The sequence below is a fragment of the Crocuta crocuta genome, unplaced genomic scaffold (genome assembly GCF_008692635.1).
Source record: "Crocuta crocuta isolate KB4526 unplaced genomic scaffold, BGI_CrCroc_1.0 scaffold41, whole genome shotgun sequence".
NCBI lineage: Eukaryota > Metazoa > Chordata > Mammalia > Carnivora > Hyaenidae > Crocuta > Crocuta crocuta.
This window is the reverse complement of record NW_027529428.1, coordinates 11,979,386-12,002,990: the sequence shown is the minus strand read 5'-3', so window position 1 is coordinate 12,002,990 and position 23,605 is coordinate 11,979,386. Positions and strand designations below refer to the sequence as shown.

Genomic DNA, 23,605 nt, shown 5'->3' with positions numbered 1-23,605 from the left:
TACTATATGCCGCTCTCTGAATCAGTCACTGTGGATGGAGGACATTGGGTGACCGAGGTCACCTTCCCAGCTTTGGCGGAAGTGGAATTTAGCCATATCAAGATTATAAGAACTAAGACGGGGAAAGGATTGGTTCTCCAACGGAAACCTAAAATGCAAACTCAAAGGATGTTCACTGTTTGAGATTTGTGTCATATTAGTGGAAAATAAAGGGGAAGCAATGCTTCACTCAACAGGATTGCATGCTGGTCCCCAAATGTGCTGTATGTTCTATCTCAGGCTCTATTCCCTTGTTCATAATGTCATTTCCATTTGGATGACATCCCCACATCCCATCTCTATCAAATCTGTATTCTTTCTTCAAGTCTTCCCAGAAATGCCACCTCCTTCTCGAAACCTCACCGGTGGTTGTTTCTTCTCCTAAGCCGTTAGATCTAATTATTTCATAAATATACATTGAATAGCACCCACCTTACCACTGTAGTCACTCACCTGTACATTTCACTCATCCCACCACCGGTTTAAGAGCCCAGTAATGTAGGGACCGTGTGCTTTGCATCCCTTGAGTATGATGCCTTCCATTCTCAATGTGGGGATTCCACATTAGGTGCTCCATAAATGTGTGTCGAACTGGAAAACACCATTCCTTAGCACTTATCTTGTAAAATATGCCTCGTTTTATAAGCTGTAGTGGTTTACAGTGTCTCATTATATACTTGGCAGAATTAAAGTGATTGCAAAGACCGAGAACGTTGCTGGAGCCTTTTAGTGCCTTTGCATATATTTAGCTAAAGTTTTCAATTCATAAAAAGCTACACACAATGGACTATTACTAAGCGGTTGATTTCTTTTTGGCAAGATATTAGAAAAGTTTTGAAGGAAAATGTTATGTAACTGGGTTATTGGATGCATCAATATGCCCAGCATAGTCACTGGCACATATTAGGTGTTCAGTGAATGGTAGCTGACGTAAGTATTACTCTGTACTGTGTCTTGAAAAAGCTTGAAGAATTTCTTTATTATTTTTCTGTGCTATTAAATTGCCTTTCTTGTTCTAAGCAGGATAGAATACGCTTGAGGGTTTCTGCAAAGATTTCATATTGCTGTGTATCTCTTTTTAGTTATGGGGCCCTATGTGAGAAAAGTCCTATGTGATGAGCTGGGAGCCCCCGCCAATTCTGCGATAAACTGTGTTCCGCTGGAAGATTTTGGCGGGCAGCATCCTGACCCAAACCTGACATATGCAACGACCCTTCTAGAAGCTATGAAGGGAGGGGAATATGGATTTGGAGCTGCATTTGATGCTGATGGGGTAAGTAGGAAAGTTTTCTGCCTGTGGACCCTTTACCCGTATAATAAGACAACTATGGAAAGCCAGAGAATTCACGGAGCTGGCTGATGTTTAGGGCACTTGAACCCTACCTGGTTCAGAGAGCTCTGCATCTGCTCTTCTTTTTAATGGCTCTTCTGTATCACAATTAAATAGCTTTTCCTTTTCTTAGTTCTAGGTTAGCAGTATGTTATAAAAGGATTATTTCCTTAAAAAAATGTTCATGCAGTAAATCTGTATTTATGGTTGGTTTTGTTGAAAGCACCATGTTAAGGAACCAGCTGTTTCAGCAATAATTCTTGTTCTCTGTTATGTTTGGGGGAAAGTATGAAATAAAGTACACGGGAACTATTGAAGCTCAAGGTAGTCATCCACATTTCAACAGGTTGAACATATTCCTAGCTCTGTCAAGATCATGGGCCTTACAGTACTCAAGAGTTAAAAGGTTTCCCATGCCCCCTTTGGCCTCATTCAAGTGGTTTTAGGTTGTTTAAATACAGGCTGGCAGTAAGGTAGCTTGTGACGGTGACAGGAATGGGCTGCGAGCACCAGATGCCTCTGTCTGATCGTTTCACACATTCTTTCTGACAGGACCGTTATATGATCCTAGGCCAAAATGGCTTCTTCGTAAGCCCTTCTGACTCCCTGGCCATCATTGCCGCCAACCTCTCTTGCATTCCGTATTTCCGGCAGATGGGCGTTCGAGGGTTTGGGAGGAGTATGCCCACCAGCACGGCCCTGGACAGGTAAGCAAGGATGGCACCGTGAAAAAAGTCATGGTAGGCTTCTGATGTCAGGGTCCCCTTTGTTCGTAACTGTCCCTCACCCTCCCCTCCACCAGCGGGAATTGTTGGAAGTGTGAGAACTTAAGAGATGCGTATAGCATACTTCGTAGGGGCATGAGCCATCAGGTGGCCTGAACTCGATTCCTGGTTCTGCCACTCTTAGCTGCGGGAAGTTGAGAGAGGTATTTGATCTCCGTGCCTCATTCTTTCTTGTCCATCTTTTTTATTTTGGCAATTCTAGTAAGTGCAAAATATTGCTTCCTTTTTAAAAAAATTGAAGTATAAATAACATAGTGTTATGCCAGTTTTAGGTATACAGTATGATTCAACGATTCTATATATTACACAGTGCTCATCACAATAAGTATACTCACGATCTCCTTCACCTCTTTCATCCATCTACCTGCCCACCTGCAAACCCCAGTTTGTTCTTTATTTTTCAGAGTCTGTTTTTTTCTTGTTTCTCTCTCTTTTTTTTGTTTTGTTTCGTAAACTCCACATAGGAGTGAAATCATATGGTAATTGTTTTTCTTTGACTTATTTCACTTAGCATGACATCATATTATACTTAACAGCTGAGTAATATTCCACTTATATATATATATATATACCCTTTCTTCCAGTCATCTCTGGATGTACACTTGGGTTGTTCTATATCTTGGCTATTGTAAATAATGCTGCACTGAATAAAGGGAGTGTTTTCAAATTAGTGTTTTCATTTTCTTTGAGTAAACACCCAGTTGTGGAATTACTGGACCATATGGTAGTGTGTTTTTAAGTTTTTGAGAGCCCTTCATACCGTTTTCCACAGTATCTGTATCAATGTACATTCCCAGCAACAGTGCGCGAGGGTTCCTTTTGTCCACATGCTCACCAACACTTGTTATTTCTTGTCTTTCTTCTCCTAGCCATTCTGACACATGTGAAGTGACCTCTCCTTGTGGTTTTGATTCGCATTTCCCTGATGATCCGTGCAGTTGAGCGTCTTTTCGTTGTGTCTGTAGCCATCTGTCTGTCATCTTTGGAAAAATGTCTATTCAGGTCTTCTGCCCAGTCTTAATTAGATTATTTGTGGTATATATATATATATTTTGGTGTCGAGTTGTGCCAGTTTTTTATGTATTTTGAATATTAACCCCTTATTGTATATATCGTTTGCAAATATCTTCTCTCCCGTTTAGTACGTTGCCTCTTTGTTCTGTCAGTGGTTGCCTTCACTTTTGTTTTGGTATAGTCCCAAGAGTTTATGTTTGCTTTTGTTTCTCCTGCCTGAGGAGGTGTATCCAGGACACGGTTTCATCACTGTTAGGTTCAGTACCCTCTAGAGAAACCGGTCCTATGTTGCTTACATCCTAGGAATCTTTGTACACGTTGACTCCAAGGGCAGTCCTTGTGTCAAGGCCCTGGTTGAGTCAGTAGCTCGTTGAGAAGCAGATCTTTCAGCAGAGGGAAACCAAAAGCAAGATCTGATGGGGTGGGGTGGACAGGCGTCTCTTGAACCTCACTCTGAGTCTCCAGTCTCCTTGAGTCTTTGGTATCTATTCCTGCTAGTAGCTGGTTGTTTGTGGTTGACGAGGGTGAAGGGGAAAGCCCTTTGTGCACGCCTCAAGTCAAAAAGATACCGCAGTACCTACAACAAAAGCCCCAAGTACACATTTATGTCCTGGGAGACTCCTGCCAAGGAGTACGTCTGTGCTTTGAAATTTTCTCTTTCCTTTTGGTTTAGATTTGCGTCATTGTAATGACTGGTGATGTTGAGCTCATTTTCATATGTTCATTGTCCATTTGTGTAATTTTTTTGTTAACGTATCTGTTCATAATATATCTGTTCAATTAAAACACTGGGTTGCTTGTTTTTCTTACTGATTTATGGAACTTCTTTATATATTCTGGATAATGTTTTTTGTCAGATATATATTTTGCACATATTTTCTCCCTACCTGTTGCTTGGCTTTTCATATTTTTAATGGTGGCTTTTGATGAGCACAAGTTTGGATTTTTTAGAAACTGATTTATTTATATTCATGTTAATTACCATACAGTATAGTAGTGGTTTCAGGAGTAGAACCTAGTGATTTGTCACTTACATACAACACCCAGTGCTCATCCTGACAAGTACCCTTCTTGATGTCTATTATCCATTTAGCCTAGAAGTTTAAAAAAAAATTGGGGGGCGGGGCACACCTGGGTGGCTCAGTTGGTTAAGCGTCTGACTTCAGCTTAGGTCATGATCTTATGGTCTGTGAGTTTGAGCCGCACGTCGGGCTCTGTGCTGACAGCTCAGAGTCTGGAGCCTGCCTCGGATTCTGTGTCTCCCTCTCTCTGCCTCTACCCTGCTCATGTCTCTCTCTCTTTCTCAAAAATAATTTTTCAAAATGTTTATTTTTATTTTTGAAAAAGGGAGAGAGACAGAGCGTGAGCAGAGGAGGGGCAGAGAGAGAGGGAGACACAGAACCTGAAGTAGTCTCCAGGCTCTGAGCTGTCAGCACAGAGCCCACGAACTCAAACTGTGAGATCATGACCTGAGCTGAAGTTGGACGTTCAACCAACCAAGCCACGCAGGCACCTCTTAAATTTTGATGAAGTTTAGTTTATTCATACTTTCTTGTATATTTAGTATATACTTTTTGTCCTCTGTAAGAAATATTTGCTTACCTGCAGGTCAGAAAGATATCTTACGATGTCTTCTTCTAGAACCATGTGGTTTTAGTTTTCACATTTCAGTCTATGATGATTTTGAATTAATTTTTGTGTGTGATAAAAGGCAGAGGTCAAGATTTACTTCTCCCCTGTATCCAGTTGTTTCAGCCTTGTTCATTGAAAAGGAATTTTCTTTCCCCTTGGTGCCATGTTAAAAAAAAATTAGTTGACCATATCTGTTTGGGTCTGTTTCAGGATTCTTTATTTTGTCTCATTGATCTTTTGCCTATCCTTATATCAACATTACACTTTTCAAGTAGTATTGACATCAGGTGACTCTCCCCAGTGTTTTTTCTTCTTGGCCAAATTAGAAAAATGATATAACCTTGGTCTTTTGCGTTTCTTTGCCCCTTTTAAAATCAACTTGTCAGTTCTTATGAAAGCCTCTTAGGGTTTGACTGGGAATGGGTAGAACCTATAGAATCACTTGAGAAGAATTGCATTTTAATAATATTGAAATCTCCAGTTTGCAAATGTAGCTTATCTCTCCCTTTGTTTAATATTCTTTAATTTCTTTTACATACTTTGGAGTTGAACTTCTCTTATGTATGTTTTATAGTTTCCCGTAGAGATCTCCCATGATTTTTGCTAAATTCATTTCTGAGTATTTTCTATGTTTTGATGCCGTTATAAGTGGAACGGGCTTATAAGTTTAATTTTCCAGTTGTTTGCTGCTGGTTATTAGAAATACAACTGATTTTTGTAACGCGCTTGGATTCTTCTACCAGGAAGAATGTCTCCTACCCCCATTTTACTTCTCTCCCGTAGGGGATATTGACATCAAACCCATGATGATAATCTAAACTCAGTACCTAGCAGTATCAAAGAAAAGGGTATACTCTTCCACATTTTTCCCCATTTACCTTTGCTTATATCCTTCCTTAAAAAAGGGGGGGAAACAAAAGGATTCAATAGGACCGTAGAGAACAAGGCAAAAATGGATCCATCTTTAGGCATTGAGGGCTCAGGCTCATAGAGGATCCTGATTGCTATGTAGGTTACTTACTATTATGAGAACGTATTTAATAATAACACCTTCCACTTATACAGAATCTTATAATTTAGAAAGAACTTTCATACATTTGATGTCACTTGATCTTGGCCCACATTTCACGGGTAATTGGGGAAGTATTACTCTCACCATCGTAAAGACGTTGAACCAAGTATCAGAGAGGGTAAGAGACTTGTACAAGGTTATAGAGATAATCAGAAAGTGACCCGGGATTTGAAACTCGGCGTTCTGGTTTGCAGCTGCATCTGCCCAGTAATTACTACTGGTTCACGATGGTCCCTGAGAAACTAGTTCAGAACATTGCCCAACTCGCCTGGCGGATAGCCAGCAACCTCCCAGACCCGGGCCGGGAGAGGCAGGTCTTATTCTGACAATAAAACCCATTTGTCCTCGCTTCTCTCGGACATTTCCCGGTGGTGCTTATTTCACTTTCCCCCCTCCCTCTCTCTGAAACTCTGTTTCAGTCAGAAACCAGAGGCCTTGCTTAGAAATCTCACAAAGGGCCTGTTCTGATGTGATGTGTAAGTGACCATTTAAAAGGATTATTCATGCTTGCTGGTTGGGATCCAGAATTCTGTGGGGCTCTGACGTGGTGATTTGTTTTGGGTATTTGATCTGTCATGTTGCTCCCAGGTGGTTTCTCATGATGGACACTTCATGAGCTTCTTTCTTCTTAGCTAAAATAAATACAGTTCCAAACTTTTATCTTGGCCAAGGTTTGCCATATAGTTTTGTTTTTTTTTTAAATGAATAAAATCATTGGAATGTGCCCATAAGTGCCAGGACCCGGAAGAATGACAGCAAAGTACTTGAGACCTATGAAATGGTGCACTTGCCTAAACTCTTGGGATTCCAGAACAAGGGGAGGGCCTGGACCCTTGAAACTGATGAATTATTCAGGCCAGATTGCATTGTTCACAGATAATTGTTGTTCCCTGAGGAAAGACTTGCAGTATCTCTCATTTCTACTCGTACAGTGTCCCTAAAACAAGGATTCCATTTATCCCCGGAATAATACAGTCTCGGCCCTGAAAATGGCACTCTTTTTGGGCGTTTTCATTCTGAATGTGTCTGACTTGTCGTTGCAGAGGAGTCTCTGTTGTCATTTCGGTTCATATGATTTGCGAAGCACATTCAGAGTGTATTTGTGGCCCAAGGCCTATCTCCACCCCATGCAGTAGTATTAAATAACCCTCAGTGTCATCATCCCTCACTAATATTTATGAAGAGCCCATCTGGGCTTGGGATGGTGCCGAATGCTGTGCAAAACAAGGCAAACACACGCAGACTTGAGCCCTTCTCATTAGAGATATTTACAACGTCACACAAAGCCAGCATCCTTGAGCACACCATGCGGGATCCGGAGCTGAAAAGTGTGTTTTGACTACAAGGGAGGCCCACCACCTATAAATGTGGTGATGCAGGGAATTAATCCTCTTTCACCTTCTATTGGCTATTAGTTCCAAATTTTTTTTTTTTTTGAGAGAAAGCAAGCACATGGGGGAGGGGCAGAGAGAGAGAGGGAGAGAGAGAATATTAAGCACGCTCCAAACTCACTGTGGTGCCCACCGTGGGGCACTCACATCTGTGAGATCATGACCTGAGCCAAAATTAAGAGTTGGATGCCTAACCGACTGAGCCCTCCAACCCCCCAAGAATTATTTATAAAGGGCCTAGACATGGCCCTGTGCCTGGGCGAACTTATAGTCTGATGGAGAAGACAAGCAATAAGAAGTAAAGAAAAATATAAATACAAATGGTAACACATGCTCATGGGAAATGAACTTGGTACAGTAATAATTGGTGGGTATGGAGAATGCTGTTTAGATGGGGTGGGTAGGCAAGAACTCTTCTGACAGAGACCAAAGATCAGAAACGGGCAGCTGGACCTGGCTATGATGCTGGGATTAGAAACAGCCCATGATAACTTGTGAAAATGCTGGTTTTTCAGGAGGTAGTCTACAGATATTTGTTGCTGATCCCCAAACTGAAATATGTACTGTAGCTTTATCTTGAACATACTCAGAGGCTTGTTGCAATCCAGACAGTGTTAATCTGGAAAGTATGCAGTTATCTACTGATCTACAATGATCTTGGTCTTTACTGCATCCTTTAAATCTGTGTTGTTTGGTCTCTAAGATCAGTCATGATGGACCACAGTAATGGGAGAGATAGTGATCTGAGCTAATGTCTTATTATTCAGTCTTCCATACATTGTTTCTGATACAGAATGATGGCAATTATTTTGCTTCAGCAGATAAATATGTTCAAGTGTATCCTGTATTAAATTTTTTTTTAAATGGGGGAAAATCCCTTTATCATAGGAGTTATTCCTCTGAAACTCTTCGTAACTGATGTAGTCAGGGTCAAGGCAGAAAAGATATGGCATCCTTGAAGGGTGATTACTAAAGAGAATTTAATAATAGTAACTTAATCACTTAATTCAAAAGAAGTCTGGACAAAGTTAAGGAAAGAAAAAAAAATCAAGAAGAAATGAGAGGCATCCCAGGACTCAGAATAGTAGCGAGTTGTTAGTTCTCTCAGGACTGGAGAGTCAAAGGTAGGGATTAGGGTAACCATAGCCTAGTGAGGTCTGGAGTTATGGAAGGTGGGCTATCAGACAGGAACTGAACTTGTCAGAGAGGTATAAATATCCCACCTTCTCTCTTTCTCCACCCTCCAGTCTCTTGCTAATGCCTTCTCTTGACCAAAGTCAACGGGAAGCAGGAGCGCAATCTGCGGCATTTAGCCTCCAAAGCGGGGCAGAGGTCACCATGGAATGAAACGGGTCTTCCACTGGACAAATTATAAGGATGAACATGATGAATGAGCAAGGACGATCAGCTCTATGCCTGGGGTCTAGAAAAGAGGGGAGAGGATGAGCTGGGGAGTTAAGCAAGTAGACATTACTACAAAGATTGGCCAGTTTGCTGGTTATACTGGTTATTCTTTATTTGCCCACTTCCACCCAACAGTCCAATTTTCCACTGCTGGTTTAAGTTTTCATATCTCATATTACTAGGGAGTTTGAATATTTCTTCAAATGCTTAAGAGGTTTGAGGATTTTCTTTTTATTAATTGCCTGTTCCTGTCCTTTGCTCATTTTTATAATTGGAGTTCCTCTTTTTTATGGATTTATAGGGGGTTATTACATATTTTAGATAGTAGATCCTTGTCAATTTCAAACACTTCTAATTTTCACTTTTTTTCTTCACATAAAATTTTATTGCTGAGTTCTGTATCCAGATTGCTATCAATAGATAGCTGTACCATAGACAACTCAAATTTAATGCGTAAAAATAGCAGCTTTTCTGATTTTCCTTAAAAATTGTTCTTTTTCATTTGTTTGTTTACTATCTCTGTGAATCACCAATCCCCCAAATTATAAACCTTGAAATAATTCTAGACTTCTACTTCTTCCTTATTCCCCAAATACCATTAGTCACTGAGTTCTGTCAGAAAAGTCACTTAAATATTTCTGGAACCATTCTTTCTTCTCTGTCCCTACTTGTACCTTCCTAGTTCAGGTTCTCATAATCTTCTGTTTGAACTATTGCAAAAGCCAGTGAACTTGTGTCCTTCCCTCCAGACCTCTTCGTCTTCATTCACATCCTGGACCACCCCAAACAGAAAGCCATGCATCTCCTCCCCTTGCTTAAACTCTGTTGGTAGCCCCAAAAGACTGCCCAATGAGATCTCATCTCCAGATTCTAAAACTTGCACAATTTCTTGACTATGAACACCTCACTCCTGCCAACATGTTTTATCCCACCCCGCTAGCTGTGTTATGCTGCTTGCAGTTTCCCACATTCGATGACCTCTCACACTGCTGTGCCTTTGCACATGCTGCTGTCTTTCCTTGAAATGTGTTCCTTTTGCTCCACCCCCTCCCACTTTGTTCTTCCTTCCTTATTTTTTAAGGCATGAGTCAGCACCTTAGTAAGTCCTCTTTTGGTACTGTGTTCTCTCTACCCCAAAGCAGGGCGTGGAACTTCATAGATCACTTTATCACAATTGCCACAGGCATAGAAAACACATACTTGGGGTGCCTGGGTGGCTCAGTCAGTTAAGCGCNAAAAAAAAAAAACTAAAAAAAAAAAAGAAAGAAAGAAAACACATACTTGTCTGTTTCCTGACATCCAGTGAGTCCCCTGAAGGGCAAAAATGTCATCCAGTGCCCGGCACAGAATAGTTCTCAGTAAACACTTCTTAAATGAATGAGTTTCTTTCCCTTTTGGATACCTTTTATTTGGGAGAGAAAATAACCCGAACTCCACAGATGTAATCACGTAATTCTCAAAGTTAAGTACTGGGAGCTACCAACACACTTCTTTCAACTTTTGTACAAGATAAATTTGTTGATGCTATCACCTGGTGGCACAGGGAAGTGTATCTGAATGATAAGAAGAAAATAAATGATGTATAATTACACAGTCTTCTTTGGGTGTAATAAAACTGTGCCTGATTTATGGTTTTCATTTACATTTAGGTAAATTTGGGATGAGTTAGATTTTTAGTAATGATATAAGGGTATTGATTACAATTTCATCAAGGTGAGATAAAAGGAAGCCACCACATAGCATTTATTTCCTATGCACTAATTAAGAACTCGCCACAGCCCAAATTAAGCTCAGGATTATTTATTTCTTGCCCTAGTGAGTAGGATGAAAAGTGGATTTCTTCCTAGGACATTTAGAGGATGCCTAATATTACCTTCCTCTATGCTTTTTGTGTTCACTTACTGGAAAGGAGGCTGACAATGATTGAAACCTGTTTTTTGGTGTTTCTATGAGTTGATGTCTGGAAAGCACATGATGACATGCCTACATTTAGTAGACAGCACTTACAAATTGATTGGCCAAAGGGAGAGAAATACATTGTTAACAGTTTAAGACTGGAAGCAGCGAGAGCTTTGGAGATGTTGGATAAACCATCTTTTGTTCCGTTGTTCAGAGCCATCTTTGGTTTTTGCTATTTGAGTTGGTGACAAAAACAATTTTGAGCCTGAGTCATCATCGCCCTCCCGTGTGAACTGAAAGACAAGTCATTTTTAGAAGTCGGCTCTCTCTTGCTACACTTGCAAGGACTCTCTGCCATTCTTTGGCTCCATCTCTAGAAAGGCATGGTCATTGCCAAGGGTCATTGCCAAGGCGTTGTGCCTTCAGCCCTTCCACTTGCTTGGTTCTCTTTGGCTGTTGGCAGGTCACTTTGACCACGGGTGGACTCAGCTAGTATTGAAAGAAGCCCCTGTTGAGACTGGCTGGGTGGCTGGGGGTTAAAGACCATTTTCAGCAGGGATTTCACTCCCGTCTGGTCTGGAGCCTACTGCTAAGGGCCATGCAGTTGCTTTGCAAGGGGGGATGATTGAATTCATGGCCTACCTTTATTTATAGTCTCAATTTTGGTTTTTGGAAGGTCCCTGTGGTTAAATAACCTCCTTCCGTGTTTTTCCTTGTGACTTAAAATATGTATACAACTTTAAAATCAGTCCCATTCATTTCTACAAAGAGGCATGAAGTAACTATATATCTTAATCATGGTAGTTGTTATACCTATATCATTATACAGCTATCTATATGTCAAAGGTCTTGGAACTATAAACTAACATTGATGGATTTTATTTTATGTAAATTATACCATGATAAAATTGATTAAAAAATACTCAAACCCTGTTTATTTAAAAACAAAACAAAGCACTTCTCTTGGGTCTTCCTTTACAACTGGGGTCAGAGATCAACTCTACTCCTCAGCATCGAGGCTGGTGTTTACCAGCCTGGCCAGGTTCAGGTGATTCAATGGCTTTGGGAATCTCTGTTCACTGCTTTTCTCTCTGTGGCAAGCCAGAATATCAGTATACTCTCTGCACTTCTTGTCTTCTTTGGAAAAGACTTAACTTAAACGTTTAGAGTTGGAGGCTCTAAGATTTTAAGGTCATTGGTGAACTTTATTGGCATAAAATATATAAGGAAGATGGGATAGCCCAGCTTCATCCCAAGTCATATGCTTTACCAGTCTTCACTGCTTCTTTCTTGATGGGTGATGTTTGGCAAGTAGCTTAACCTCTCAACATGTCATTTTTCCTATAAGCCACAGAAGCCTGGCAGTTGGCAATGAATTTGCATGATGGGGGATAATGATACATCACCCTAGGCCTTAGGGTTCTTGTGCAGTAAAAGCGCATGCACTTTTCATATGGGCTTTATATTTTGCAATGGATTTTGTAACTCTAACAACAACAGCAAAAAATACAAAAAGTTTTAAAACAGATTTAAACCCCTAACCTCATAGGGTAGTATTAGGCTGGACCAGTCAGAATACTACTTAAATGATGGCTAGTTATCATCAGTTTTACTTTACCCATCAGGCTGAAGGAACAGTAGTATCCAAGAAAGATATGCAGGGTGAATCAAGCAGTTGCCCAAATATTTTGCCAGCTCAGCAAAGAGTAAGAGGATAGATGCATTTTTATTTACAGTGAAATCTACTACAGTATTTAGTTCAGTTTTCACCAGATCCTCAGAAGTATTTTTCAGGTGCTGTTATTGACATTTTACTTACAGGAGAAATAAACATGTTGAGAAGTTAAGCTACTTGCCCGACGTCACTCGTCAAGAAAGAAGCAGGGAAGACTGGTACCAGACTGTCTCATTTCAAATCTCATAATTTCTTTACTGATCCTTATTGTTGACAGCAGGAAGGGTTCTGATTGTATCTCGAGTGTAAGTCATTTGTGCCGGTTAGGGTGTGTGTGCCCAAAAAGCAGTAGATGACTTCAACAAGCATAGTCAATTTCAACCCCCCAGCTATCTTGTAATTTTGACCTTGAACATCACTACTGTTTAGTAAAGTTCTGGAAGAAGCAATCCCTGGCTTTAACTTAAGACTTCCAGGAAAATGTTGACTGGAGTTCAAGGTAAGGTTTGAATTATATAATCTTGCCTCAGGATCGGCTGGAAGTAGTAAGATCGGCAGTGGCCACACGAAAAGACATTAATCAGGTTTCAGCAGCTTTTCTCTGTTACATTCTCTATAAAGTGGGTTAAGTAGATACAGTTCCTTCTCTCTACGAGTTTTGATCTCAAACAGACAACACCGATGACCAGAAACAAAATATACCCGCTAGGTATAATGGGCTCTTTTAGTAAATAACGTGTCAGGAGTTGGGTATAAGATGTCTGTGCTTAGAAAAAAAACAAGAAAAGAAATCTTGTTAGCCCCTGTCTATGTGCCCCATACAGGTGAGGGTAGCATCCAGATCTGGGTATCCATTCAGCTTGCCTCTGATCAGGTTTCCGCCCAAGGTTTAAATTTGTCATTTGGAATTCTGAGTTCTTTTAGAGTCCTCGATTGCATCAGTGGTTTATATTCTAGCGTGCAGGAAAACTCTTGGATGAATTGCTGCTTGTATTTAAGAATGCAAGATCTGTATCCAGGACTCACAGAGAGATTATATCAGTCGGGATCTTTGTGCTGCAAATGAGAGAAAAACTAGCTGAAATGGGACCTAAGTAATAAAGGGAATGTGTTGGCCCACATAGTTAGATTAGAGGTGGCCGCAGGTGAACCTCACTCCAGCAGCTCAGATGATACATCCAGCCGACCTGGATATTGCTGTCCGCTCTGCCTGAGAAGGGAGCGCTCTCATCCCCAGGCTCCTTACCTTTGGCTCTCCAGGCTTGCCTTTCAGGGGAGCAAATATCCGTGGGATTGCAGACCTCAGGCTCTGACACAACCTTGTCTATGAGGATGAAGTCTTTTTTGTTTTTTCCTGTCTCTGAGACCGAGCTTTTCTAGAAAGAAACACCCAAAAACGTCTTCTTGAATCTTGACTTTGTTTGGGTTTTGTACCATCTCTGACCCTTTGGCACACGAAGACCCTGAGGGGCAGGATCGTCCTCAAGTCTTAAGACCCTTCCCCCTTATTAGGTGGGAGCTGGGAGGACCATCATTCTTTCCCAAAGCGAATGACCGAGAACGGGTGCAGATGATCTCCACAGCAAAACCTTTCTTTTCTCCTTCCAGAAAGGAATAGTAACTGCAGCAACTTGGAATCTGATAGATGCAGAGAGGTGCCAGGTAGTGAGAGGGCATTGGAGTGTGGTTCTGGAAGGAGAGCTCCGGGCCTGGCTAAGAACTCAAGGTGCCCTCATGTTACCCCTCATATCCTGTCCATCCTCTGCTGCTTACCAGTAACTACAATGGCACTGGAATTTGAATGGCGGTGCCTGCCTATGATCCTTGCATACTACGCGCATGGATTCATCTGTCATTCTTTCTCATCCTCTCCTCTCCCCTCCCTGTCCGTCCCCTTCCCTTCCTTTCATTACCTTCCTTCCCCCCTCCTTCCTTCCCCTCTTCTTCCTCCCTCCCTCCACCTCTCTTGACCTCTCCCTCTTTCCTTCTTTTCTGACTTCCTCTCTCCGTCCCTTTGTTTTTCTTCCTCCATCTCCTCCCTCTCTCTTTACCTACCATTTACTCTGCCATTTTTCAAACATCTTTTTAGTACCTGCGGCATACCAGGCACACTGCTGGGTTCTGGAAATCACTGATGGAATTCATCTTCTCTTTTACCTCCTTTTATTCTCTGCCAAACTTCAAACAAACAAAATTTGGAAATCTTCTCTGTGTAAAGTGTTCTCCTGACTTTATTCTGATGTTAATGATAGATTTGGAGAGTTTTCAAATCATTGACGATGACATATCCTACAGATTGTCTTACACAGATTCCACTACCTATATTTAGGAATAGGAAGGAGAGAAAGAACATAAGTTAAGAAGTGCAAACGTGTGTGCCTGCCAGTGTATTCAAATGAGCTTATGCACTAAATGGGACATCATACTTTCTGACTTGGATTCGCCTCTACATTCAGGCTTATCCAAGTTTGAATTCTGACTCCTCTACTCTGGCTGGGACCTTCAACTGGTTCCCTAATCAGGGTCTCCTCTGTTCATTGACAGTGTAAGAGCACCTCCATCACTGAGGATTAAATGAGGTAATATATGGACAGTGCTCAGACCAGTGCCAGGCTACGGTAAGAGCTCCATGAATGTGAACTATAATTAACACAGTGATAGAGTTTTATATGTAACAAGCTCAAGAGTGAACAGTGGATTCTGGGGCGCCTGGCTGGCTCAGCCAGTTAAGCATCCAACTTCAGCTCAGATTGTGATCTCATAGCTCGTGGGTTCAACCCTCATGTTGGGCTGTGGGTACACAGCTTGGAGCCTGGAGCCTGTTTCCGATTCTGTGTCTCTGTCTCTCTCTCCTGCTCTGCTCATGCTCTGTGTCTTTCTCTCAAAAATAAATAAATATTAAAAAAAAAAGAATGAAAGTGAAGCCGAATGACTAGCCTCCAATTCTTCTGGTAAGGAAGTGGGACTGAACCTTGATCACTGGCTGCATTTAGATCCTATATCTCCCATATAGATAATAGTAATTGGGTAGTGCTCCTTGCTGTNTGTTGGGCTGTGGGTAGACAGCTTGGAGCCTGGAGCCTGCTTCCGATTCTGTGTCTCTGTCTCTCTCTCCTCCTCTGCTCATGCTCTGTGTCTTTCTCTCAAAAATAAATATTAAAAAAAAAAAAAAAGAATGAAAGTGAAGCCGAATGACTAGCCTCTAATTCTTCTACTAAGGAAGTGGGACTGAACCTTGATCATTGGCTGCGTTTAGATCCTATATCTCCCATATAGATAATAGTAATTGGGTGGTACTCCTTGCTGAGGGTCTCTCACACTTCACAGTCCAACAAAGCTTTTAGAAAACTGCTGTATGGCTCTCAAGTCTCTGTATTTGGCAGTTTCTCAGATTACTTTGTAAGTAATGACTGTTAATTTTCTTTCTTTCTTTCTTTTTTTTTAAGATTTTATTTTAAGTGATCTCTGCACCCAACATGGGGCTTGAACTCCCAACTCCAAAATCAAGAGTCACATGCTTCACTGACTGAGCCAGCCAGGTGCCTCTAGTGATTGTTAATTTTCTTTAGCTCTGTTTTACATGTGTATGGAGTCTTTCAATTAGGGATCNTTTGAGAGAAAGAAAGAGTGAGTGAGCCAGCAGCAGGAGGAGGGGAGAGAGAGGGGAGCAGAGGATCTGAGGTGGGCTCCACACTGCCAGTGGAGAGCCTGATATGGGGTCAAAATCCTAAACTGTGATCGTGACCTGAACTAAAGTTAGATGCTTAACCAACTGAGCCACCCAGGCACCTCTGTTTATTTACTTTTAAGTAGGCTTCATGCCCAGTGTGGAGCCCAATGCAGGGCTTGAACTTATGACCTTGAACTCAAAGCCTGAGCTGAAATCAAGAGTCTGAAGCTTAACCCACTGAGCCATCCAGGCGCCCCTCTTTCCCTTCTTTTAAAACACACCTCTGTCTGTCTGTATCCTGGCCAAGACCATTAAACCCCCATACAGAGCTCAAACTTTTTTTCTTTATGACTAATTCTGATGATAGGATTTTGATTTTGCATTGTATACACGTCCCATTAAAACATACAGTATGATTTGTGTAAATATTGTAAGTGCTTGTCCAATTTATAATCTGTTCAGTAGTTCAGTCAAAAACTAAAAAAATTGAAATAAGAGACACCATGACCAAATGAATCACCCTGTGATATACCCATGCATNATTGCTCTGCCTCCCTTGGGGATAGCCCTTGCTTTCATGCTATAGGATAGTAGCAGCTCTAACCACCATGTTTGCGTGTTAGACAGTTACTGGAGCAAAGGATAAAGAAGTGTGAAGGGAAGAGGAAAGATAGATACACCATCTGTCATTCAAAGAGGTTCACAGAAGCAGACACTTGATACTTTTGCTTATATCCTGCTGGCCAGAACTTAAATTATATGCCCACCCTTAGCTGCAAGGGAAGCTGGGAAATGGAGACTTCATTCTGAATGGCCAAGGTGTGCAGCACAANCTCTGCCTCCCTTGGGGATAGCCCTTGCTTTCATGCTATAGGATAGTAGCAGCTCTAACCACCATGTTTGCGTGTTAGACAGTTACTGGAGCAAAGGATAAAGAAGGGTGAAGGGAAGAGCAAAGATAGATACACCGTCTGTCGTTCAAAGAGGTTCACAGAAGCAGACACTTGATACTTTTGCTTATATCCTGCTGGCCAGAACTTAAATTATATGCCCACCCTTAGCTGCAAGGGAAGCTGGGAAATGGAGACTTCATTCTGAATGGCCAAGGTGTGCAGCACAAAATCAAGAGTTTTCTTATTAAGAAAGAGGAGAATGGTTGTAGAGGAACAACTATCAGACTCTGCCATTGGTTTAGGTGATGTTTTAAACATTGTGTGGAATATTTTGGTCTTTGCAGATATAAAATATGGTTTTCTCTAATATCCGACATGCTGAAATCTTTTGTCATTGTTTCTCTGGATTAAAGAACGCAGGATGATGACATAAACTATAGCAATGATGGCCTTAACGATGATGATGATGAGGAGGAGGAGGAGCCACCAGAGAAAAGATAGATCTAGTAACTCAGAACCTAGTGTGAAAAGTATTATTTTCCCCATTTTACAAATAAGCAAATTGTTACTCATAGTTGTAGAAACCCAGTGACATAACACCAGGTTTTACTATGGAGTTATGATCTGGCCACAAAGATTGGGAAGAAAGCAAGGTGACTTTTAGTTGCAAGGAACAGCAAACTGAACTCCAAATGGCATAAATAGTAAGGGAAAAGTGTATCTCACCCTTCTAGACATCTAGAAAGGGGTAATTTCTAGACAGTCTGATTCACTGACTGCACATCATCGGCAAGGAGCCGGGTTCTGTTGTCCTCAATGTGGTCTTTATCCTGATGAGCTTTCCTCATGGGAAGACTCCAGCAATTCTGGCTACTTGCCTCACACATGACATAGTCTGATGGAAGAAGAGGGACTGCCCTTTATTTATGTGTCTTTTTAAAGTCAAAAAAATCTTTTCCATGAAGCTGTCCAGTCAGTAGTGTTTATTCTGCTCTACGGTGACTTCATCTTCACTGAGTATAAATGATAAAATCATAGTCCTATTAATGAGGAAATCAGTGTGAATGACTTTGGGACTTTGGCAACTGTCAGTACCTGCTAATTCATCTAAATTATTTGCCCACCATGAAAGAACATTCTAGAATTATGGATGATTCCCTGAAGATGCTGCTGACATCAGTGATGTTACTTGCTTATTCTAGTTTTTCACTTACTCATCGATAAGCATTTATGGAATACCTTTTCTGGGTCAGGTTGTCTTCTAAGTGAATATAATTCATGCTTCCCTTAAAAACTTTTATGATTTAGTGAGAAAGACTAATATCATGAGTAATACAGTACAGTGTGAGGAATGACATAATTTGGGCCATGAGAATACCGAGAGGAAAGCATTTACGTTGGTCTGGATTGGGATCCGTACTTGTGACTGTAATAGAATTTTTATTGTCTTAGGTTATTAGTGTTACTCATTGGAAGCCCTCAAATGAGCTCCCTGAGAACAGGGACACATTTTATTCTTTACCTCTGTTTTTCAAACTGAGTATAATCCTTTGACCATGGCGGTTCAGTGGAACAAGCAGGGATGAGTCGGGTCAGGAAAAGAGAAAACTTCCTGGAGCAAACGATCCATTGAGAGCAAGAAAGATGTTGTAGTGCGATGGAAAAGAGCATGACGGTTCACAAGGATCTGAGTTCAAGCGTGAGACCTGCCATTACTTAGCTGTACAAATGTAGGAAAGCTATCTGACCTCTCTGTGCCTGTTTTCTCATCTGTTAAATGAAAATTAGATGACTTAACCTCATCAGGGTGTCATGCGGCTGAATTGGGAAAAATCTACGTTGAGTAGTCAGCACAGAATAAGCATTCAATGAGTATTAGCTATTTTATTACTTAACAACACAGTCTACCTAATTTTTCCCTCTCTCCTCTAAATCTTCAATTTTATGGAGTTGTTTGTTGAAGAAAATGCTTTCTCTGAATCCAAAAGTCTCCGGCCACTGGAAGTGAACCTCACACAAACCATGCTTCATGGCGTCTTGATTGACAGTCATTTATAGTCTGATTCTGATGAATATCACATGCTAGCTAGTGTTTTCTACATTCTGTTTATTCCGTGTTCTCTACTTCCTAAAATAGGAAAGGGTGCACTGTTGAAGCCTTGCCACATTTTCTTTACAAGTGGCTGGCTGGGTTTTCCTTAACTGATGAGTCACCCTTTGTTGATGGGACCCATTTCCATGGGAATTTCTGGATCTTCTCAGAGCTCACTGGACCAGTGATGTTAAGGTATTTTTAAGCCAGGAGTGTCAGCAGGGTCATGGCAGCCACATGTCAGAGAGTAGATTTCCTCTAATTGGCTTTGGGGACCATTTTCTTAAGAGTTTCTTCCTTTTATAAAACGATGTGCCATGTTCCATTTATGAGAAGAACACAGTATCCCAGAGCACGTTGAGTTATTTAGGGGTAGCTGACCTAACGAATGAAACAGTGAGGTTAGGGAGAAATCCAGTTGCCCAGAGGCCCCTGGTCTTTGTGTGGCTTGAAGAGATTGAGGATGCTGATGTGTTCTTTGGGGAGAGATTCACAGTTTGACAGGAAACATCTGCTTTAATCTGCTCCAACATCAACACGATCGATGTGGGAGGAAGCCTGTTGTTGCTGTGTGGGTTCCATTCCTCCAGCCAGGGCTGGGCCTGGGATCAGGGCTGTTTAGACAGGCAGCACAGTATGGTCCCATTTGTCAAAATATGGACGTAACAGGCAGCATTAATTTGAGAGTATCCTGGGGCTACTTCTGTATTTAGAGGGAAATATTTTCCTTCCAGACCCGTCTGGCTCTCTTTTCATTTCTCTCTTCCCCTTTTCCTGTGTGTCCTTTCTCTCTTGGCACATTTCCATTCGGGATTTCAATTATGAGTGAACACTTTTCAACCTTAACCGTACCCGCCACATCCTCTTCCATGAGTGAGCTTGCCTTCCTGTGGAGGGTGATTCTCCCCACGGGTATCAAAATATCCGGGAAAGAAGTGTGCAAATATGTAAGCTCTCACACACTCACACTCACAAAACCTTAGCGATTGTCATCTACCCCCTGAAGGTATATCTTCCTCCTCTTCTCACCTTCAGAATCAATACGTATAATTCATTAAAAGTTCTATTACGTTAGCATTGCCGAATTGGTTTGCAGTGAAAACTGCCTGCCTCATTTTTCATTATGTGAAAGAGTAAAGTTGGTACCTGACACTTAACATTTTTGCTTCTGGAGAATTCAGGGAATCCAGAGTATACTTATTATATCAATGCATCTGTGATACTAATCACTCAAAAAATTATTACACTGCTAATCAAATGTAAATGTAGCTTCATAGTCCTGAGCCCACGGTTTCTTCACAATCCTTTCAAAACTTCTAGTGCCCATAATGTCCTAGGCATTGTGGACAGCTGACAAAGGGACACAGGTGCTGATATTTTCAACAACAACAACAACAACAACAACAACAACAACACAGTCACATTCGAATAAAATCACAGTCCTTTTGTAACCATTCTGGTACTGATTTAACCAAAAGATATGGAAAAGGCCCTGCGTTCTATCACTGGCGCCCACTCACACCACCAGCTGAGATAAATCCAGGAGCTTGCAAGTTTTTTGTTGTTGTTGTTGTTATTGTTGTTGTTGTTGTTGACTATGGCACTGGGCCCAAATGAAAGTCAATGAAAAAATCTCCAGTTGGTCATTCCTCTCCTCTTCCTCCTGTTTCCCACATAATGACCTGAATGTATTTGTCTTCCGGATGTTGGCCTCATCCCATGTGGACAAACTCATTTCCTTTCTCTTTCCCACATCTTCTTCCCTGGTGAGGCTGGTGTCTGCACCGCTCTGTGCCAGGTGCTGCATACAGCATGGAGGGGAAGTCCACAAGGAAATGATGAGATACATTCTCTGCCTTAAAGATTCTCAAAGCCTATCGGGAGGTACAGATGGATCGACTAAGGATCACTGAAATATTTGATACGAGGCACATTGGTGACACAAGGAAAGAATCAACTTTGCTTAAGATTGGAGGATGCTGAGCAGAGAAGACTTCAGACAGGAGGAGGAGGGGTTCGGAGAGTGTGTTAAAGGTTGCATAGAATTGGAGGATAGGAGCTTGTCTGGGGGACAGGATGGAGGATTGGAAGGACATACTGGGCAGTAGGCAGCAGTCGGTAAAAGGGTGTGAGGCATAAGTTATGAAGACACATGAGAAGACTAAAAAGCTTGATGTTTTTGGAGCATTTGTTGCCAGGACTCAGGAAGGTGCACAGAAATAAACCAGTGGTCAGGAATGATATTAGAAATGTAGCCAAATGCCGGGATAAAGAAAGGCCACCATATTTTGTGCTGGGACCCCATCCTGTAATGGGGAGACAGTTTTCTGGACCTCCGCCCATGCCCTGTGAAGTCTTTCTGGCTTCCTGGCCACTTATTTGCTGGCCATTCAGGATCTAGCACTGTCTAGTGTCCAGGCGCTCCTCACATGTGAAAGCTAGGCCATGGATGGAAAACCACGGGCCAAATCAAAGTCTGAAGACCCAGGGGTCCAGAGTGAGCTCTGGGTAGTGTGGGATGTGCCGTCAGCTCTCAGGGAGAGGAACCAAGGTGCTTTGTTCCAAGAGGCAGTGTCCAGTGAGACCTTGAACCCAAAGGCTGGCAGTGAGTATCTAACTGGGCAAAGATCTGCAAAGAATTCTGGTAGTTCAGGTAAGAGCTCTGTGATTGGAATGGGGCTCACTTGACTACAGTTGGGGGCCTTCAGAGCATGGGCAAGAACCTGGAGGAATCCCTGGGGCCACAGGAATTTGGACAGCTGAAGCCATGGCCTTGACCACAGGCAGAGAGGTCACTCTTAGGCACAGGAACCAACTTGGCTTACACACGACTCAGATTCATTTTTCCAGAAAGTTTCCTGCATTTCCATCCAATTAATTAATTGGAATGAATTGCTCCCTCCTTGGTGATGTAGAGCATTCTATTTATGCTCTTAAGTGACTTTAACATGCCTCGTTTCATAGACTTTCTGAACATTTGTCTCATCTCTTGATTGTATTGTCAAGACAGGGAATATAATTTTTTCAACTTTCTCTATTGTGCTTTAAAGAGTATTTCAGACAGAAAATACATAAATACATAGATATGTTTCTATTGAATTAAACTTAATTGAATCAATCCCATCCTCTTTTGGAGTAGAAATTGTGTTCTCTGGGATCTGGAAACTATTACAGAAGGAGTCAGTATCATTGCTAAGATTTTAAAATAACTGGTTGCCTCAGCCCATTCAGGCTGCTACAACACAATACCACAGACAGGCTGGTTTACGAACAACAAACACTTAACCTCTCAGTTCTGGAGGTCAGAAGTCCAAGATCAGGGCACCCACAAGGTCAGGTGAGGGCCCTCCTGCAGTGTGGAGACTTCTTACCCTGTCCTCGCTTGGTGAAAGGGGCTCCAGAGCTCACTGGGGTCTCTTTGGTAAGAGTCCTAATCCCAGTCACAAATGGACTCGCCTTCCAAGGATCCACTTCCTAATACTGTCACTTTGGGCATTGGGATTTCAACCTACGAATTTGGAGTAGACGCAAACATTCAGACCATAGTGTTAGCCAGTTCAGGTCTGGGCTGGTGTGTATTGAATGTTGTCCAAATCCGAAGTGATCGGATCTGCTCTCAGATCAGAAATAAATTGTCCATGCTTATGGGGAGATGCTTATGGGGGAAGGAAGGAAGGAATTCCTTCCACAAACATGCTGCCTATCTGATTACTGGTTAGCCAACGCTGTCCTGCCATTCCACATGCGAAAGAACTGAAATAGTAAGAAAAAATGAAATATGAGGGGAAATGCCTTGAGTCCAAAGGAGTTAGGGATGGCTCTGTTGGGATTCCTGCCGAATGCTTGATGAGAGGTGGTGTGTAAATACAACAGCTCCCTTGTCCCTCAGTGGGAGCCCGAGGCCTGTGTTTTCACAGGCTCCCTGTGACTGTGCAGGATCAAGTTTCAGTCACCTACAGTGGTAACTGGCTTGAGAGTTCGGCCTTTATTAGCTTTCTTCCCTTCCTCGTCTTCCGTCCCTTCTCCCTTACCTGGTCTCCTTCCACTTCCTCTCCCCACAGACCCAACGATGTGCGCTTGACTCCTTGTTTCAGGATTCAGTCTGCTTCTGGAGAACCCAAACAAAAACATTAGGGACATTTAGTCTCTTTCTTCTCATTTGGTGACGATATATTTTAAGGCTGCACCAGTTGCCCCTTAACATGCAGATCCAGTTATTTGTTCTCGGCTTATGTAAAGAAGGTAATAAGAAAACGAAGGCACGCAGAGAAACTTGATGTGTCTGTCCAAAAATCCGTCCAGCTTTAGGGTGTTATCTCGGGCCCCTCTAGGCAGGAAATCTGAAAGGAGGTGTTTCTGGCTTTCGTGATTATGTGTGATTTTGTTATTTTATGAAATCTACAATCTTTGCATCCCTGTTGAGGCAAGACACTTGATAAAGCTAAGAAAACATCTGCCACAAAGGGAATTTTATCTCAAAAATGCGATTTCCTTCTCAGCTCCGAATGCTGACAGATTCTTTCTGTCCTCATGGGGCTCAGCAGGTTGGCTGGAAAGCCAAGATCAAATACCAGCGAGAGGTGTGAAGACCAAGCGAGCTCAGGTCCAGCGAGTACACCATTCTTTCACTAAGTTCTTCTTCCTGATAAGACAGCCACCCTCTTTTTAAAAAAATTTATTTCTGAGAGAGAGAGATAGCGTGAGCAGGG

The 23,605-nt window shown here is 41.9% G+C and overlaps 1 protein-coding gene across 1 annotated transcript in view; it reads left to right on the top strand.

The window, feature by feature from the left end:
• PGM5 (phosphoglucomutase 5) overlaps positions 1-23,605 on the top strand; it is a 209,984-nt gene that overhangs the window by 56,262 nt on the left and 130,117 nt on the right. The window contains exons 6-7 of the mRNA XM_077759298.1: positions 1,122-1,312; positions 1,922-2,076. Of these exons, the coding sequence (XP_077615424.1) occupies positions 1,122-1,312; positions 1,922-2,076 (346 nt within the window). The remainder of the gene's footprint in view (positions 1-1,121; positions 1,313-1,921; positions 2,077-23,605) is intronic.